Source organism: Tamandua tetradactyla, chromosome 7, assembly GCF_023851605.1.
Source record: "Tamandua tetradactyla isolate mTamTet1 chromosome 7, mTamTet1.pri, whole genome shotgun sequence".
NCBI lineage: Eukaryota > Metazoa > Chordata > Mammalia > Pilosa > Myrmecophagidae > Tamandua > Tamandua tetradactyla.
Genome location: NC_135333.1, coordinates 34,887,921 through 34,908,817, shown reverse-complemented (window position 1 = coordinate 34,908,817; position 20,897 = coordinate 34,887,921). Strand labels below are relative to the sequence as shown.

The window sequence follows — 20,897 nt, the reverse complement described above, 5'->3', positions numbered from 1 at the left end:
ATATTAAAATTACTAAAAGAGAAAAACTGCCAACCAAGAATTCTATATCCAGCAAAACTGTTCTTCAAAAATGAGGGAGAAATTAAAACATTTTCTGACAAAAAAAAATCACTGAGAGACTCTGTAACCAAGAGACTGGCTCTGCAAGAAATACTAAAGGGAGCACTAGACACAGATAGGAAAACACAGCAGAGAGAGGTGTGGAGAAGAGTGTAGAAAGGAAGACTATGAGTAAAGGTAAAAAGAAGGAAAATCAGATATGACATATAAAATCCAAAAGGCAAAATGGTAGAAGAAAGTACTGCCCTTACAGGAATAATGCTAAATGTTAATGGATTAAACTCCCCAATCAAAAGACATAGACTGGTAGAATGGATTAAAAAACAGGACCCATCTATATGCTGTCAACAGGAAACACGTCTTAGATCCAAGGACAAACATAGGTTGAAAGTGAAAGGCTGGGAAAAGATATTTCATGCAAATAACAATCTAAAAAGAGCAGGAGTAGTTATACTAATATCCAACAAATTAGACTTCAAATGTAAAAGAGTTAAAAGAGACAAAGAAGGACACCATGTATTAATAAAAGGAACAATTCAACAAGAAGACATAACAATCATAAATATTTATGCACCGAACCAGAGTGCTCCAAAATACATGCGGCAAACACTGAAAAGAGAAATAAACACATCTACCATAATAGTTGGTGACTTCAATTCCCTGCTCTCATCAATGGACAGAACATCTAGACAGAGGATCAATAAAGAAACAGAGAATTTGAATAATAAAATAAAAGAGCTACACTTAACAGACATTTATAGAACATTACACCACACAACAGCAGGAGATCCACCTTTTCTCAAGTACTCATGGATCATTCTCAAGGATAGACCATACGCTGGGTCACAAAGCAAGACTCAATAAATTTAAAAAGACTGAAATCAGACAAAACACTTTCTCAGGTCATAAAGGAACGAAGCTGGAAATCAATAACAGGTAGAGTGCCAGAAAATTCACAAATATATGGAGTCTCAACAACATAATCTTAAACAACCAGTGGGTCAAGGAAGAAATCACAAGAGAAATCAGTAAATACCTTAAGGCAAATGAAATTGAAAATACAACATATCAAAACTTATGGGATGCAACTTTGTATTTTTAGCTGTAACCCTTAAGCCACTGAACCTGCCAATAAACAATTTCATTCCACTTTGAAAAAAAAAGACTTATGGGGTGCAGCAAAAGCAGTGCTATGAGGGAAATTTATTGCCCTAAATGCCAATATCAAAAAAGAAGAAAGGGCAAAAAATCGAGGAATTAACTGTCCCCTTGGAAGAAGTAAAGAAAGAACAGCAAAGTAACTCCAAGGCAAGCAAAAGGAAAGAAATAATGAAGATTAGAGCAGAAATAAATTAAATTGAGAATATGAAAACTATTGAGAAAATCAATAAAACCAGAAGCTGGTTCTATGAGAAAATCAGTAAGACGGAGAGACCCTTAGCAAGATTGACAAAAAGAAGAAGGGAGAGGTTGCAAATCAATAAGATCAGAAATGGAAGAGGAGACATAACCACCGACCCCACAGAAATAAAGGAAGTAATGACAGGACACTATGAACAACTTTATGCTAATAAACCAGACAATGTAGATGAAATGGAGAACTTTCTACAAAGGCATGAACAACCAACTTTGACTCAAGAAGAAATAGACCATCTCAACAAATCAGTCACAAGTAAAGGAACTGAATTAGTTATTAAGAAGCTACCAAAAAAGAAAAGTCCAGGACCAGATGGCTTCACATGTGAATTCTACCAAACATTCCAGAAAGTATTAGTACCAATCCTGCTTAAACTCTTCAAAAATATTAAAGAGGAGGTAAAGCTCCCTAATCCATTCTACCAAGCCAAATCACCTTCATACCAAGGCCAGACAAAGATATTACAAAAAAAGAAAACTACAGACCAATCTCTCTAATGAATATAGATGCAAAAATCCTCAACAAAATTCCAGCAAATCGAATCCAGCAACACATTAAAAGAATTATACATCATGACCAAGTAGGATTCATCCCAGGTATGCAAGGATGGTTCAACATAAGAAAAGCAATTAATGTAATACACCATATCAACAAATCAAAGCAGAAAAATCACATGATCATCTCAATTGATGCAGAAAAGGCATCTGACAAAATTCAACATCCTTTCCTGTTGAAAATGCTTTAAAGGATAGGAATAGAAGGGAATTTCCTCAAAATGATAAAGGGAATATATGAAAAATTCACAGCTAACATCATTCTCAATGGGGAATAACTGAAAACTTTCCCCCCTAAGACCAGGAACAAGACAAAGATGTCCACTATCACCACTGTTATTCAACATTGTGTTGGAAGTTCTAGCCAGAGCAATTAGACAAGAAAAAGAACTACAAGGCATCAAGATTGGAAAGGAAGAAGTAAAACTCTAACTGTATGCAGATGATATGATACTATATGTCGAAAACCCTGGAAAATCCACAGCAAAACTACTAGAGCTAATAAATGAGTACAGCAAAGTGGCAGGTTACAAGATCAACACTCAAAAATGTCAGGTCTCATGCTACCTGACGTTAAGGCATATTATGAAGCCACAGTGGTCAAAAACAGCATGGTACTAGCATAAAGATAGATATATTGACTAATGGAATCAAATAGAGTGTTCAGATATAGACCCTCTCATCTATGGACAATTTATCTTTGATAAGGCAGTCAAGCCAACTCACCTGGGACAGAACAGTCTCTTCAATAAATGGTGCCTAGAGAACTGGATATCCATATGCAAAAGAATGAAAGAGGACCCATATCTCATACCCTATACAAAAGTTAACTCAAAATGGATCAAAGACTTAAACATTAGATCTAAGACCATAAAACTGTTAGAAGAAAATGTAGGGAAATATCTTATAAACCTTATACTAGGAGGTAGGTTTCTAGACCTTACACCCAAAGCAACATTGAACAAAGAAATAAATAAATGGGAACTCCTCAAAATTAAACACTTTTGTGCATCAAAGAACTTCGTCAAGAAAGTAAAAAACAGCCTACACAATGGGAGACAATATTTTGAAACGACATATCGGATAAAGGTCTAGTATCCAGAATTTATAAAGAGATTGTTCAACTCAACAACAAAAAGACAGCTAACCCAATTACAAAATGGGCAAAAGACTTGAACAGACACTTCTCAGAAGAGGAAATAGAAATGGCCAGAAGGTACATGAAGAGATGCTCAACTTCCCTGGCTATGAGAGAAATGCAAATCAAAACCACAATGAGATATCATCTCACACCCACCAGAATGGCCATTATCAATAAAACAGAAAATGACAAGTGCTGGAGAGGATGTGGAGAAAGAGGCACACTTATCCACTGTCGGTGGGAATGTCAAAGGGTGCAACCACTGTGGAAGGCAGTTTGGCAGTTCCTCAAAAAGCTAAATGTAGTATTGCCATATGACCCGGCAATACCATTGTTAGGTATCTACTCAGAGGATATGAGGGCAAGGACATAAATGGACATTTACACACCAAGTTTATAGCAGCATTATTTACAATTGCGAAGAGATGGAAACAGGCAAAATGTCCATCAACAGATGAGTGGCTAAACAAACTGTGGTATATACATACAGTGGAATATTATGCAGCTGTAAGACAGAATGAAGTATGTAACAACATGAATGGACCTTAAGAACATTATGCTGAGTGAGATTAGCCAGAAACAAAAGGACATATACTGTATAATCTCACTGCTATGAACGGACATTAGTGAATAAACTTGGAGAACTTCGTTGGTAATAGAGAGCATCAGGAGAGAGAAATAGGGTAAGATATGGGGGAATTGGAGCTGAAGGGATACAGATTGTGCAACAGGACTGAATGTAAAAACTCAGAAATGGACAGCACAATACTACCTAACTGTAATACAGTTATGTTAAAACACTGAATGACGCTGGATGTGAGAATGATAGAGGGAGGAGGGCTGGGGGCACAAATGAAATTGGAAAGAAAGATAGACGATAAAAACTGAGATGTATAATCTAGGAATGCCTGGAGTGTATAATGATAGTGACTAAATCTACAAATTAAAAAAAATGTTTTTGCATGAGGAAGAACAAAGGAATGTCATTACTGAAGGCTGGTGAGAATAGATAGCAATTAATATTTTAAAATTTCAACTTATGTGTGAGACTAAAGCAAAAAATGTTTATTTGGTACAAAATTTATATTTTGATCAGTGCATTTCCTAACATAACTTATGTAGACAGCTTAATTGAACACCATAAGTACATGGAACCTTGAGTATGACATAAGATTTTCTGGGTTTGTCCAGAGTGATGCCCTGATAAATCCCAGAGTGATTTGAACACTGAATAAAAAAATATTTGCAAAGTCCCCTTCGGGGAATGGTGAGAAAGGGGGAAAATTCAACTTCCCCAAGTTGAATTCTTGATATTCTCACAAGCAGTGTGGACAACCAAAGCTATAGACTGAGCCCCCAGTCTTGGGGTTTGTTCATATGAAACTTAACCCCACAAAGGATAGGTCAAGGCTACTTAAAATTAGGCCTAAGGGTCATCCCCAGGAGAAGCTCTTTTGTTGCTCAGATGTGGCCTCTCTCTCCAGCCAAAACAATAAGCAAACTCACCACCCTCCCTCTGTCTACGTGCAACATGACTCCCAGGGGTGTGGACCCTCCTGGCAAAGTGGGACAGAAATCCCAGAATGAGCTGAGACTCAGCATCACGGGATTGAGAAAACCTTCTTGACCAAAATGGGGAAGAGCAAAATAAGACAAAGTGTCAATGGCTGAGAGATTCCAAACAGAGTAAGAGGTTATCCTGGAGGTTATTCTTACACATTAAGTAGATATCGTCTTGTTAGTCAAGATGTAATGGAGAGGCTGGAAGGAACTGCCTGAAAATGTAGAGCTGTGTTCTAGTAGCTGTGTTTCTTGAAGATGATTGTATAATGATAAAGCTTTCACGATGTGACTGTATGATTGTGAAAACCTTGTGTCTGATGCTCCTTTTATCTACCTTGTCAACAGACAAGTAGAACATATGGAATAAAAATAAATGATAGGGGGAACAAATGTTAAGGTAAATTTAGTTTGAAATGCTAGTGATCAATGAAAGGGAGGGGTAAGGGGTATGGTATGTATAAATTTTTTCTGTTTTCATTTTATTTATTTTTCTGAATAGATGTAAATGTTCCAAGAAATGATCATGATGATGAATATGCAACTATGTGATGATATTGTGAATTACTGTTAATCTATGTAGAATGGAATGATCAAAAGCTAAAAAAAATTTTTTTAAGTCCTTCAGAAATAAAACTTATATAAAAAGCCAAAAAAACCACAATTATTTATCTTGATTGCTGAGTTTTTTAATATGCCCTTAAATTTTTTGTACCCAAGCAGCCCAGTCACAACCCTACTGGTTGTTACAGTAAAATAAAATCTTTAATACCATCTCCACATATGGCTAGAAGCTGGGATCTCTAAACCCAGATTCCCGTCCCCACAAAGCTCTCTCACCCCTGGAAAAGTGCTCCCTAATCCCTGCCTCTGCCACTACCATGCCCTTTGGTGCAGTGTGAGGACAACAAGATCCTTTTTAAAAGTCCCTGTGCCAATGCTGGAGAAGGAGCCCTAACAATTTGGACAATTAATCCCAGGTAACACATGAGGATATGTTTTACCAGGCCTTTTGCCAAGTTTTGGGGAGAAGGATGGCCAGACTTGGGTCCTGACCTAGAGAAGATCCCAGATCAATCACAATATGGTGTGACAGAGGAACACATTTTGCTAAAAGGAGCCAGGATGGCAAGGCAGACTTATTGGTTGTTCTAATTTGCTAGCTGCCGGAATGCAATATACCAGAAATGGAATGGTTTTTAAAAAGGGGTATTTAATAAGTTGCTTGTTTACAGTTCTAAGGCCTAGAAAATGTCCCAATTAAAACAAGTCTATAGAAATGTCCAATCAAAGGCATCCAGGGAAAGATACCTTGGTTCAAGAAGGCCAATGAAATTCAGGGTTTCTCTCTCAAGTGGAAGGGCACATGGCAAACACAGTCAGAGTTTCTCTCTCATCTGGAAAGGCACATGGTGAAAATGGTCAGGGTTCCTCTCTCATCTGGAAGGGCACATGGTGAACACAGCGTCATCTGCTAGCTTCTTCTGGCTTCCTGTTTCATGAAGCTCCCCGGGAGGCATTTTCCTTCTTAATCCCAAAGGTCGCTGGCTTGTGGACTCTCTGCTTCTCATGGCTCTGTTGTTCTTCTCTGCTCTCTCTGAATCTTTCATTCTCCAAAGTTTTTCCTTTTATTGGACTTCAGAAACTAATCCAGACCCACCCAAATGGGTGGAGACATGTCATCACCTAATCCAGCATAACAACCACGTTTGATTAAATCACATCACCAGGGAGATGATCTGATTACAGTTTCAAACATACAATACCAAATAGGGATTAGAAGCAGCAGCTGCCTTTACAAAATGGGATTAGGATTAAAACATGGCTTTTCTAGGGTCCATACATCATTTCAAACCAGCACATTGATCTTATAGGCTTTACAGCAGAGGGAAGGGCACCTGCACAGGCAGAGATAGGATGACCTACGAATGCGGCTCCAAGAAGAAGCTGCAAAAGGCTAGAATGCCAGGTCATGGGGGCAGCAGGGATAGGAGGGACAGACAGAAGGGCTGAGCAAGGTCTAGATAAAGAGGGCTTTTGACACCAAGTTGTAAAGCTCAAGTTGTATCTCTAAAACAACCAAGGTGGCTTTGTTTCTGTAGCTTTTTGTAATTCTTCAATCTTAGCCCAGATGTGAAGGGGAAGATACAGAGATAAGAATTTATGACCAAAAAGAAACCTACTTTGGGTTTTATAGTAGCATATTGTTTCAACCTGTAAGAAAACATTTTGGAGATCCTAACTAAGAAGGGATGGTGGACTAGCACAAGCCCCAAGAGGCACTGGGGCTCCCTTGTTATTGAACCCAGAAAGCAGGCTTCACAAGACAGATACCTTTTTGAGCATCAAAGGCAGTGAGGACTTTCTTGGTGGCCCCTCAACATTCTCAGAACTTTCCGCCAGTGCAGACTTGTTCATGATCATGGACACAAAGAGATCATATCTCAGCAACTGCCTCAGCAAACCTAGGAAACAAAGGGGTTGGGAGATGAGGTAAGAAGAGCACTGGCACCAGGGGACACCCAAGGTAGCCTCTCAGATAACCCCAAAGAAACTTCATGTTCCCACACATGTGAAAAATTGCTAGAATCTTTACACACCGATGTGTTTTCAGCAACCCAGCTCCCTTTCACATGGATCTAATGAGAACCTACTATGCCAGGCCTAAAGATCTATGAATTTAATACTAAACAAGAAAAGCATAGCTCCTGATGACTTTACTTAACTATAAGTCCTATGAGGGAAGGGAAAAGTGTCAATTTCACTACAACTTCATCCATTACCTGGCACAGTTCCTGATAGACAGCAGGAACTCCATAAAATTTTTTGACTGACAAATGAAACATACCTTCCTATAGGGAGCACAGAAATGAAAAGAAATCATACAAATTATTACTTATAATTGTGATAAATGAGACAAATAAGGAGCGACTAGATATTTGAGAGTGTATTCAAGAGGATCTAACTTAGTGTGGGAGGGATCAATCAAGTCTTCCATGAACAGTGTCTATTAAGCTGAACTTGAAGGGTTAAGTAGATAAAGCTGGGCAAAGTAGGGAGAAGCATTCCAGGCAGAGGAAATAACATTCCAGGAATGGAAAGAAAGCCAAAGGGGTTGAAAAAAAGGAGAAAATCTCAAGAAATTATATTTGAGAAGTAGGTAGGAGTTGTATTATGATATGAAAGATAATATAAGGTATGTTAAGGATTCTGGTCTTTTATGCTGGAAATAAACGGAAGCCACCAAAGCATTCTAAATAAAACTTAATTCCACTAACAGGTAAACTAACAATGCATGTCAGAATATTAAATATTACTATAAATATTAATTGATGAATATTAAGAAAGCCCAGGAACTGTGGGAAATCAGGAAGCATCTAATTCAGCTTGGGGCCCAGATAAGGCTTCTCCTTCTCAGAAGGAGAAGATATTTGAAATAAATCTTTTCTCTTTCCATTCACACACACAGCATATGCAACTTCAAACAGCCAAAAGAAAAAAAAAGTCCCAAATGTACAAGTGAAAAAAATCCAAACTTGACACAGGCTTAACTAATACCAACTACTTTTATGTACAGCTGTGTAAATTCATAAAAGCTATCCTACATGTGTATACAAAAGTTGTTTTACACAAGCCTGTACATAAAGATCTACATATTTATTTCCTCAGAAGAACCCTTAGGTGACAGCTCTTGGTGAAGACACAGACAATTCACTCACTTATCTTACAAAAAAAAAGTCTTTTTCCAAGGTTGACAATACTGTGCATCCTGCATTCAGACCATGGAGGGTCCACTCAATTGGTTAAGAGATCCTTCCATCATAATGCAGACCACAGCAGGTGCATGGGCATTCTGAAGGCCCCCAAACAACTTCCCACAGAGTGCTCTGAAGTAAAAGACCGTAAACCACTTGAGATGAGGAAGCAGAGTGTTCTGACTTATTGTCACCATAGATCCAGGTTTAGGTGAGCACTACTGCCCTGCTTACTACTGGTATTCCAGTTCACTACAGCCATGACTTTGTGGACATAGAGGGTAGGGGCTGCTGCAGCACATCTGAGCCAATGTAAGGCCAAATGGTAAGGCCCCCAGGGGAGCTATTCCTCTGGCTGGTGTGGGCTCCAGCTGAGAGGGCATATGGGGTAGGCCTGACCAACTGGGTACATTCTGGGAGGTTGTCTGAATGCTGACAGTTGCTGCCTGGGAACCAGAGCCTGGGGGATGCAGAACTGAGTGTTGTAGCTTCTGCTACATCATTGCCAGATGCAGAGGTATCCCTGGACAAGGGTTTAGGAGAGGGTGACTAGTAGGAGGTTAAGCTTAAAAGAGCTGACCCAGGATTGGGCCAGATATTCCCTGCAAATGAGTCAAGTCTATCCCTTTGTGAAGCACAGCAGCTTGGAGCATACTTGGAAGATGCTATGGATGTACTCCCTGGGTCAGCATCCTTTGGAACAATCCTTGGTAAAGCTGAGGAGCAGGCTGAATGATCAATACATGAGGGACAAGAGGAACTTGGTGGAGAGGGCAGAGAAAACATGTTCCTGGAACTGGGAAGCCAAAGTGGGGGAGTTTCTCCCAGTTGCTTTAGGTTGATAATCTTGTTCTTTAGCATAACAGTTCGTCTGGGACAGTGGGTGCGGCAGGGTGGGGAGACGACATGAAAACCACTGCAACGTTGACAGTTTGGGATTTGTAGCTAAAGAAGAATGCAATATTCCATCCATGCATGATGTAATCCAGATTAGTCAATGTAAATGTTCTGCTTCTGATATAAAACAATGGAAAAAATAATTTCAGAAAAATTACTCTATGAATTGGAAGCTACTGCTGCCTCAAATTTTTTGCACCTATACCACACAATTGTACTTTATCATACTTCAAAAAGTAAATAAATATTGAGTCTTGACAAACTAGAAGCTCAGCTGAAATCTAGCAACTGCCAACTTGTCTTTTCAAAAGCAAAATCATCAGTATTAGCTTTGTGCCTTCTCAATCTGGAAATGGAAACTGTGAAGTCCATGGAATTACTGGACATTTTCCTGCTTGTTAAGAAACATCCCAAGATTAATGACACTGAGCTCTTTTACTGGAGGCAGTTAGTTTCTAAATGCCTAGCTGAATATTCTTCTCCTGAATGTTGCAAACCGAATCACAAGAAGTTAGTTTGATCACAAGAAGTTAGTTTGGATTGTTTCAAGATACACAGCTCAGAACCTGCACAACAGCTACTATAGTGTTCCTGAATTGCCCACAATACCAGAGGAATGCTGGTTTGATGAAAGTGAAAGTGAGGACTCGAGTGAAGATATGAGTTGTGGGGAAGAGAGTCGTAGCAGCTCTCCATCCAGGGATCAAGAGTGCACCTTCTTTTCCAACTTCAAAGTGGCACAGATGCTGTGCTTTCCATTTTAGAAACTGAGCTATTCTGTGTCAGAATTCAAAGTGTGTGTACAGATTTCAAAGCAATAAACGGGGAATAGGTAGTTTTCTGATCTAGCCCCCTTCTAGGCAGGAATTGCATAGACTGGAATATCTAGCTTTTATTTATTCAGATCAGAACTGGCCTATTTTCATATTTAATTATAAGCTATCAAATGGGTTAGTGCCTCTTAAACAATTGAAAATACTTTAGATATTGGTACTTTATTTTCCTTCTGGATCTTTAGCTACTTGGGGGAGGAGAGGAAGGATGTTACCTGTGATTTATCACTGCCCAAGATTTTTTTTTTTTAAGCTTTTAAATATTTATTAAAAATGAAGATTAAAGAAATTAAATTACTTTTACTTTATTAGTTACAAAATCACTAGGATATTTTTTTTACATTTTTATTATAAAATGTAAGATATAAAAACAAATATCAAAGTTCTCCCTTTATTTTCCCTTTCCTCAATCATGTATCATCTTACTATTAGGACAGCATTACTCAATCAGACCCCTGTATTAGATGCAGCATCAAGTATACATTTTTTTTCTTGTAAGAGTATAATATTAACAATTCATTTCAAATAAGTAAGTTATAGGAAAAGAAAGAACTGCTATTTTGCAATATTGGTCATTGTTCTATAAGCTAGTGTTTCATTCTTGACAGCTTAGTGTAAAATGACTGCCCAAGATTTTTAAAGAGGAATAGAGTAACATAGCCTCTTAACGTTTTATACAGTCTTCATGGGTCTTTATTTAAACAGATTAGGCGTGCAAAGTAATTTCTTAGCAAAGTAATTTCTTAGCAGGGATAAAATAATGGTTTATCTTAGATCTACCCCCTCCATTCTCCAAATAATCTTAAATGTCAAACACCATTTCTGATGTTTTGCTTTTTAAGTGACTGATGTACTTTCTGATGCAAATCCTATATACTTAGGAATTATAATATCAGCATTTCTGTGGATTTTAATAACTAATGGCTTAATTGAGGTTTATGCTAAAGCAGAAATAGTTGACAGCTTAGGTCTGTTAGTCATGTTCCTAATGCCTAAGTATAGTCAGTTCACAGTACTCTTTTTTTTTTGCATGGGCAGGCACCAGAAATCGAACCTGCTGCCTCAAACTTTTTGCACCTATACCACACAATTGCATCGCAGGTGAGAACTCTACCACTGAGCCCCTGTGACCTGCCCCATGGTATTCTTTTAATGTGTTATCAAAACAATTCATGATCTGCTAGTTTTGCATACACCTGTACGAATGACGTAGAGGAAGTTGAACAGAACTAGGTAACTATGGAATTGATAAGTGTTGTTAGTAATACATTTTACATGATTTTCTTATATTAAAAGAAACGGCTGCATGATTGTGTTTTAACTCCTTTGCAGTCACATTTCAGGAATAAAGATGTTAGTATAGGGGTGCCAAAATTGAATATGAAGTTTAAAAAGTATTTGCAGTATTATAGTTTTAAGCACACCTTTGTGGTGATATACCCATAAGAATGGGATTACATAAACACTGTACCCAAGATTTTTACAGAGAATTTGCTTTTCTAACTTTATAAAATGTATGTGAAAATGTAAATCTTAAAAATGTGTACACGAAAGTACTATATTTTTTAACTTGTGTGTGTTGTGTGATAGACTAGTCAGTGCATGTAAACATAATTTATTGCAAATTCTTTATCATGTAAATCATAAATTGATGACTTACTTTTTTTACTGGTAGGTTAATATTCATTGGATGTTTTCTGAAGTGGATCTTTTTGAAGTGATAACAGATTACAACATAGAATAAAAATATTAATGAATTATACTAAAAAAAAAGTAAGTCAAATTGTCCTGGGGATTGCTTGGGCAAGACGGTATCCCTTGGCACTTCCTGATCAGCAGCAGGCTTCTGTGCCAGAATGACCTCTACCTCATTCTCTTCGGCCCCTCCTCCATTGCACTCAACTTCCTTCACAGAGGCTGCCCTTTGACTTATTCGTTTTCTCTCTTTGTGCCTTTGTGATCTTCTCCTAGTATCTTATCATTAAAGTCAGTCAGCTCAATGATTTCTGACTGACTTGTGAGTACAGCTGAGAACCATTCTGGTTCTTCTTCCGTGTAGGAATCGTTTCTTCTAAGCTCACCAAAGACACGTTTAGTATTCCCAAATTCCCTTCTGAAACACTTCTTTGTCCTCCCTCTCACAGTTTCTGTCTCTCAAGTCCTGCAAGTACTTATCACTAAGTTGATGCTCCTTCTCAAAGGTCCAGAAGAGATTATTCTGCCACTGCCAATCCTGTGCCCTCCAAGCAGACAAAACCTGTGATTGTCTTTCTCCAATGGGCTTCCTGAGCACTGGAAGCTAACTGCAGCCATCACATGGCAGCCCCCTCCAAAGCTTCATCTCTGTGGACTGAGAATAACATCTAAGTCATCTTTTTTCACACACTCTCGTGAATCTACTATCCTATGCACCAGAAAAGGTCGGTCTGTATCCAACTCTTTCTTTAGACTTTCCACTGGTGAGCTATGTTTTGAAACTTGATAGAGAGAGACATGTCACTTTTCAATGTCCCAGACACCATTGCTGTCATATTTTTCAGAAAGGCATGATGGCCTCTGTTTGGACTGGGGGTGTTTTTTTATATTCAAGAGCTCCTCTTTTGTATAGCAATGGGGGGATTTAGAGGCTGGCAGCCTCATCAGTCAAGAAAAGCATCTCCATTTTCTGTTTCACTCACACTTCTTTACCCATGGCTTCTCAGTCTACAATACTTTGCAAGGAGAAGAGGTAGGCCAGAAGGAAGAGGGAAGCCAAGTATCTCAACCCAAGCACCTCCACCCAGAGCCAGCGCAGTCCCACCACTGCCCGCTGGCCACCCTGCTGGCCTCACACCCCTCTGAACCAAATCTTGAAACATGAGGACATGTGGCTGGATGGACAGCCAACTTCTGAGCAGAGAGAACAGAGTGTACAAAGTCAAGAGAGCGTGTTATGCTCCTGGATATGCACTTGGCTCAACAAGGCTGAGTTCTGGGTGGGACACAAGTTGAACTGAGAGGAGGTATGTAAGATCCTCATCACGATCTTGGATTTTAGGATAAATGAATAAGATGATATATAAGGCAAACAGCAAATGGCCACACATCTGGCTGGCAGGAGTTGGTAGGAATAGCTCCATAGAAGAGGTGGCACTTAAATGAGATCTCCATTATCATCAACTGAAATTTCCCTCCACTATGCCAAGGCCAGCTCTTGAGATGACCAAAGCCTCACCTTCAGGCACATACCCACCCTCTTTATGCTCTCACTCCACTTAACTGCCCTGCTCTGATTTCCATGTATACAGACTGCTTCATAACTTGTGTTTTTGTCCATATTGCTCCCTCCCTCCTTCTCCTGGCCACTTCTTTCCTTTGGGAAGTGTCTCCTGTTCCTCATTCCCACCCTTTTCTGTGCATCCTTGTTGCAGCATTTCCCACATTGGACTCTAATTGCCTATTTTCACATTTGTCTTCCACACTGGCCTGTGGGGTCCCTCAGAGCCCAGAACAGGTCTTGGCCCAGAATGAATGCTTACTGTATGTGGCTGGACTGTTCTGAACAAAGCTTTTGGCCCAAACTTTTTAAAGAAGCTGTTGTTACCCACAGACTCTGCTTTTCCCTTTTGCTCCTGCTTTAGAAAGGTCCTTACCCAGTCACCAATCCCAGTGGCCTTCTGCTCTGTCCAAGATATTAAAAAAAAACCCTGCTCAGAAGCATTTGCTATATCTTGTGTATTTATGTAAAGAAGTAGTAGAAAAGGCTGGAAGTATATACTAGGATTCCTGAAGCCTCAAATAACAAGCAGAAAAACCTGGACTTTATCCTGGAGGCCAAAGGGAGCCATAGAGGATTTTCTGTACAGGAAAGTGACAAGATCTGAGCTGTGCAGTATGAATATTGACTTGGCAGCAAGCAGGATGCACCAGGGTATGCAAAGACTAGAGGCAGAAAACGGCTGTCCTACTTTCCTCCCTCTTCTCCCAATGGGAATATTCTGAAAATGCCATACCAAGTCTAGACAACTTTTGCACAGTCTGCACATCTTATCTTCCAAACACATGGTTTCTGTTCTTTGCAAAAAGGAAACTTCACCACCACCACTAGAGAAGCCAGTATCTCAAGTCCTAAAGCTAAAACCTCAAAATCTTGCTCCTCCTCTTCTCTCCGGCCCCAGGTCTTACCCAAGCAGTTGATCTGTAGTTCCTTTGTCTGGGCACTGTCCAGGGTAGAAAGGAAGAGGGAACACAGCTTCTCCCGGAAATGGCCTGAAAGTTCTTCAGCTGCCACTGGTGAGGAGAACAGCTTCCCGTAGACATAACAGACAGAAGCTTGCACCCCCTCATTGGGGTATACCAGACCTCTCAACAGATGTTCCATCAGGTTGCCTGTCCAGAAAATGACCAAGGGGCAGGGGGGAGGGGCAGATCTCACAATGCCAATTACTATATGAATCTCCAAACTATTACCCCAATGGGGTAATAATGGTAAACCCCTATATTGGCATTTTGGGGACCTAGTTTAAAAAAAACAAAAAAAAAACCTTCTCCATATCATTTGCAGCTGACAATTAATAAAACTTAGCCACAATAAATACTTTCTGGGCACTTAATCAAAAGATAAAACCAAGGTTTAGGGAAGTTAAGTGATTTACCTTTGTAAATACTCTAAGGTATTTATTTGCATTTTACTGATAGAAAAGGGTATTTTTATACCTCAGAATTCTTATTTTCATCCAAAAGGAAAGTTCATAGTAGGTAATTAATTCTTGTTAGAAGAATGAATGAAAATAGCACAAGACCAAGAGCCAAGAAACAGAACAACACAGAGCACATTTTGCAGTCGGGGAAACTGAAGCCTCAAAAGGAAAGTAATGACTTTCCCAGGTTTATCTAGTAAATAAGCCACCCAGGAGGAAAAGCAGGTAGAAGCATAGTGGCAAGTCTTCCCCATAGGTCACTCACTGTGTTCCATTACAAGCTTGTCTGCCAGAGCTGGAATGGCATCCAACAATTTGCCAAGAAGGGTCAGGGTGGCCAGGCTGCCTCGCATGGAGGGCATGTTACAAAGCTAAAGGAAGTGAACACATTCTGCTCTGTAAATTAGGATCAGGGCAGATCTCCCACAAAATTTTGTCTTGCCCTACACTCGCCAACATTTGTGTCATGCATGCCTCTTACTGCAATTGACAATTGGCCTCTTTAGCCAAGTAAGTGTCCATCTACCCCCCTTAGACTGGGAACTCCCTGGAAGGAAAGGGACTGAGTCAGATTCCTCATGGAGTCCTCATTACCTAACTCAGTACATGTCACTCAACCAAATAAAAATTAGCATATTTGGCTTCCTCTTGAACCAGAACCTGGAAGGTTAAAGTTGAGAGCATCATAAGGACAGAATGCTGGTTCAGTGCAAAAAAGTAATAATAACAATAAATGTTATTATTACAGCTACTATTAATGAACACTCTGCATGTATCAGGCACTATGCCTGGTACTTTATAGGTAGAGTTATTAGGCATGGGTTTATATTCCACCTTTTCCACTCACTAACTGTAGTGCTTTGGGAAAAATGCTTAACTCCTCCAGCTGGACATAATAATAGTATCAACTTCATAGGCTTGTTGGGAGGCCTGAATGAGGTACTGCATGTAATGCACCTAACACAGTGTCTAGAATATAGAAAATGTTCAGTAAGCATTAGGTGGCATCATCATCATAAGAACTGATGTATATATAATTATAAATTCAATCTCATATATTAATCATGTGCAGAATAAGTATTATAGTATGCTAATTTTAAGATAATTTATAATTAAATGTTGCTCTTGATGAACACTTATTTTCCTTCTGCAACAGAAAAAAGTGATTCTGATATTATTTCTAAATCTTAAACACAATACAAAAGCTGTTTATTTCATTACATTGAAGAAAACAGGTTAAACATACCCCCTCAGTGCTTACCTTAGATGCAGATAAAGGCAAAGGCCTGCAGTGCAAAACAATGTATAAAACTCAAAACCAAATAATAACACTAAACTAAGACATAGTGAACACATTTTCCTTCATATACATCAAGGAAAATCTTCATTGTAATCAGGAAGATACAGAGAATGGGCCATGGAAATTATGCCAGTAAGTCTACATGGAGATAGCATTTGGGAGACTGAAAGGGAAGGAAGGAAGTTTCAAAGAGTAATGAAGCAGGATCAGAAGACTCAAGCACACTGATTGTGATTGTACAACAGGACTGATTGTAAAAATTCAGAAATGGATAGCACAATACTACCTGACTGTAGCACAATTAATATAAGTACACTGAATGAAGCTGAATGTGAGTATGATTGCGGGAGAAGGGCTGGGACACATATGAAACCACAAGGAAAGACAAAGAATAAGACTGAGATGGCATAACTTATGAATGGACAATGATGGTGATTAAACATACAAATAAATGTTTTGCATGAGGGAGGACAAATGATATCAGTATTGCAGGGTGCTTAAAATAGAAGGTATACAGGAAGAAGTACAATCAATGCAGCTCATCTCTCTATAGTCAATAGTACCATTGTAATGTTTCCACCAAATGCTAAAAAGGCACTATGCCAAACTAAATGTCAACAGGAAGGGGTCATGGAGAAGGGATATGGATTCTTTGTGGAACAAAAGGAAATGTTCTCTTATAGATTATGGTGGTGAAGGCATGTCTAGACACTTAGGTTGGAGTGTACGATGTGTGAATAAAACTTTAAAAATGAACAGGGGGAAACAAAGTGCTAGAGAAAATGCAAAGAAAAAGATGGACGTATTCACTGTCAGTAAAGAAACTGAGAGGTGCAACCGCTTGGAGGGCAGTGTGGTGGTTTCACAGGAGGCTAGGGGTGGGATTGCTATATGATCCTGAAACCCTGTTGCTTAGTATATACCTGGAGGAACTGAGTGTGGGAACACAAACGGACATTTGCACAATGGTGTTTATGGCAGCAGTGTTCGGTGATCCATAATGGATGGAGGTGGTCTAAGGGTACAATGACTGAGGAATGTAGGGAGAACTATGGTGTATATCTACAATGGACTACTGAGCGGCTGCAACAAGGAATAAAGTTGTAAGGCATGCAACTAGGTGTATGAATCTTAAGAACTGTATGTTGAATGAAATGTCAGGAACAAAAAGACAAATATTATCATGCCTCAATCATATGGACTAACTATAATATAAAAACTCAGTGAATTGAAGTCGAGAACATGGGTTATGAGGTTAGGGCCTATTGTAAAGTGTCCTAGGTTGTAAGCTCTTATGGTAATCACATATATTTATGAGGCATAACTGCTGTTTCTAAATTCTGAGATACTGAATTGTTTGTTTATAATCTGGTCAGTCCAAGAAACTTTGGGTATTTATGTGACATCTGTAACTCAGAGTTAGAGCTCTGAAGCTATAAAACTCAGCAGTACCCCATACAGAACTATTTAAAAAGTTGAAAAATGATTAGACTTTGAATAGAGAGATGAATGAAGCTGATCTGGGTAGGACTAAGGTAAAGCAGAATACAGGGTAAAGGATGACATTGTCCATATGTTAAAACTTCAACTTTTGTGAGAGACCAAAGGGAGAGATACTGATTTGGTGTAAAATTTATATTTGGGTAGTGCATTTCCCAATTTAACTTGTATGGTCAATTTAGTTGAACACCATAAGTACTTGGAATATTGAATAGGGCATGAGATTTTGTTGGTTTGTACAGGTTAGTGTGCTGCCCAGATATATCCCAGTATAATTTGGCCAGTGAATAAAGAAATATTTGCAAAGTCCCCTTGGGGAACTGGGGAGAAAGGAGTAAATATTCAACTTCCTCATTTGGAGAATTCCTGACATTCTCGCAAGCAGTGCTGACAACCAAATCAATAGGCCGAGCCCTCGATCTTGGGGTTTGCCCCTACGAAACGTATTCCTGCAAATACTTAAAATTAGGCCTAAAAGTCACCCCCAGAGAACCTTTTTTGCTTCTCAGATGTGGTCTCTCTCTCTAAGCCAACTCAGCAGGTGAACTCATTGCCCTCCCCCCTACATTGACATGACTCCCAGAGGTGTAAATCTCCCATGACTCCGTGGGATGAGCTGGGACTCAGCATCATGGGATTGAGAAAGACTTCTTGAACAAAAGGGGGAAGAGAGAAATGAGATCAAGTGAAGTTTCAGGTGGCCGAGAGATTTCAAACCGAGTCAAGAGGTTATCCCGGAGGTTATTCTTATGCATTATATAGATATATCTTTTTAGGTTATGGCATATTGGAGTGGCTGATGGGAAGTACCTGAACTTCTGAACTGTCTTCAAGTAGCCTTGATTCTTGAAGACAACTGTATAAAGATGTAACTTTTACAATGTGACTGTGTGATTGTGAAAATCTTGTGTCTGATGCTCCTTTTATCCAGGGTATGGATAGATGAGTAAAAAAAAAAAAATGGACAAAAAATAAATAAGAGGGCGGGCCATGGTGGCTCAGCAGGCAGAGTTTTCACCTGCCATGCTGGCGACCCAGGATCAATTCCTGGTGCCTGCCTATGCAAAAACAAACAAACAAAAACAATAAATAAATAAATGAGAGGGACAAAGGTTAAAATGAATTGGGTAGATGCAAATACTAGCAGTCAAGGAGAGAGAGGGGTAAGGTATATGGTATGTATGAGTTTTCTTTATTATTTATTTTCCTGGAGTGATGCAAATATTCTCAAAAAATGATCATGGTGATGAATACACAGCTATTTGATGATAATATGAGCCATTGATTGTACACCATGTATGGAATGTATGCGTATGAATATTTCTCAATAAAAATATTTTAAAAAAAAAGACCCAGGCCTTAGCTCTGGCCACCAAATCAGCAAACTCAGGACCACTTTTCCCCTTTAAACTTCAATCCCCCCACCGATTCAAAGAAGGGTCAGCCCAGCTGTATTGTGGATTCTGAGAGGGTTGCACAGAGCCAATAGTTACTTACTGACCTTTTTGTGGCACTCATCCAGCAGGCAATGGATGGTCTGCTCCAGCTTCAGCTGCACTACAAGCTGAATGAGGACTGAGTAGATACAACAGTTTGTTAACCAGAAAGGAACTTCAGAGTTCACTTTTCACAGCCCTTCCTCTGAAAGTCAGTGCAGGGCAGTGATTTGCTTGTGTAGATTGGTGTTAATCTTTTCTATCGCTTACTTTACACTACATGTGCACATCCAAATCAGGGACTTTTGGCTTCTTCATTGTTGTGTATGAGTAGTTCTCTGTTTACACTGCACCCTGAAATCACCAGGAAGCTTTCAAGAAGTACTAAGTCCCAAGCCCCATCTCAGACCAACTGAATTAGAATCTCTAGGGAAAATGCCCAAGCATCTCAATAGCTTTAACTTCCACAGGCGATTCTATTGTGAAGACAAAGTTGAAAACTACTATTTTACTTCCTCTCTTAGATTTTACTCCTTTATATATTAGGAAACAATTATAATGAATTCCTGTGTCAATCATTAAGATATTATCTCTGAGCTCAAATCCACCCTTCTATGCAATCATTTGTGCTATTTCTGGGGCTGCCTTTTAGAGGGATGGAGATGAGGTTGGTTCTGTAAGCGTTAGAAAAGCTGCAACTATATTCAGCTGCTGCTGTGGGAAGGCTCTGTCATTCCCAGAGTAATGATATATATACACACACACACACACACACACACACCTCACAGCAGAACTTCGAAACAGCTGAAGCAAAAATGGACAGAATTGAAGGGATAAATAGAAAGGTCTTTCAATAATCGACAGAAATTCTCAAAAGACAATCAATAAGGAGATAGAGGACTTCAACAACACTATTAACCAATTATATCTACTAGACAGAACACTCCACCCAACGACAGCAAAATACACAATCTTCTCAAGTACACATGGAACGTTTTTCAGGACAGACCATTCATATATTAGGTCACAAATCAAATCTTAATACATTTAAAAATACTGAGATCATACAAAATATCTTAGACCACAATGGGGTGAAGATAGAAATCAATAACAGAAGGATAACTGGAAAATTTATAAATATGTGGAAATTAAACACCACACTATTACAACCAATGGGCCAAAAAGGGAATCACAAGGTGTTCTAGTTTGCTAGCTGCCGGAATGCAACACACCAGAGACGGATTGGCTTTTAATAAAAGGGGATTTATTTTGTTGGTTCTTCAGAGGAAAGGCAGTTAACTTTCCACTGAGGTTCTTTCTTACGTGGAAGGCACAGGATGGTCTCTGCTGGTCTCTCCAGGCCCCTGGGTTCTAACAACTTTCCCCGGGGTGACTTCTTTCTGCATCTCCAAGGGCCTGGGCTGAGCTGCGAGTGCTGAGATGAGGAATGCCGAGCTGCTTAGGCTGTGTTACTTGGTGCTCTCTCATTTACGCACAAGCCAATTAAGTCCAATGTCACTCATTGCAGCAGACACGCCTTCTAACTGACTGCAGATGTAATTAGTAACAGATGAGGTTCACATACTGTTGGCTTATGTCTGCAGCAACAAGACTAGGTATGCTCACCTGGCCAAGTTGACAACTGAATCTAACACACAAGGGAAATTAGGAAATATCTTGAGCTGAATGAAAATGAAGCCATAATATACCCAAACTCATGAGACACAGCAAAAGCAGTGCTCAGAGGGAAATTTACAGATCTAAA

At 39.3% G+C, this 20,897-nt stretch overlaps 1 protein-coding gene and 2 pseudogenes across 2 annotated transcripts in view; 1 reads left to right on the top strand and 2 right to left on the bottom strand.

Moving 5' to 3' along the window:
- MEI1 (meiotic double-stranded break formation protein 1) overlaps window positions 1–20,897 on the bottom strand; it is a 211,447-nt gene that overhangs the window by 145,925 nt on the left and 44,625 nt on the right. For both annotated transcript variants that reach the window (XM_077169009.1, XM_077169010.1), the window contains exons 4-7: window positions 19,198–19,271; window positions 15,162–15,267; window positions 14,382–14,585; window positions 7,067–7,197 (exon numbers count right to left, since the gene is read on the bottom strand). In XM_077169009.1, coding sequence (XP_077025124.1) covers window positions 7,067–7,197; window positions 14,382–14,585; window positions 15,162–15,267; window positions 19,198–19,271 — 515 coding nt within the window. The remainder of the gene's footprint in view (window positions 1–7,066; window positions 7,198–14,381; window positions 14,586–15,161; window positions 15,268–19,197; window positions 19,272–20,897) is intronic.
- Window positions 8,810–10,148, top strand: LOC143689579 (cyclin-G2 pseudogene; annotated as a pseudogene).
- Window positions 11,915–13,616, bottom strand: LOC143689571 (eukaryotic translation initiation factor 4E transporter pseudogene; annotated as a pseudogene).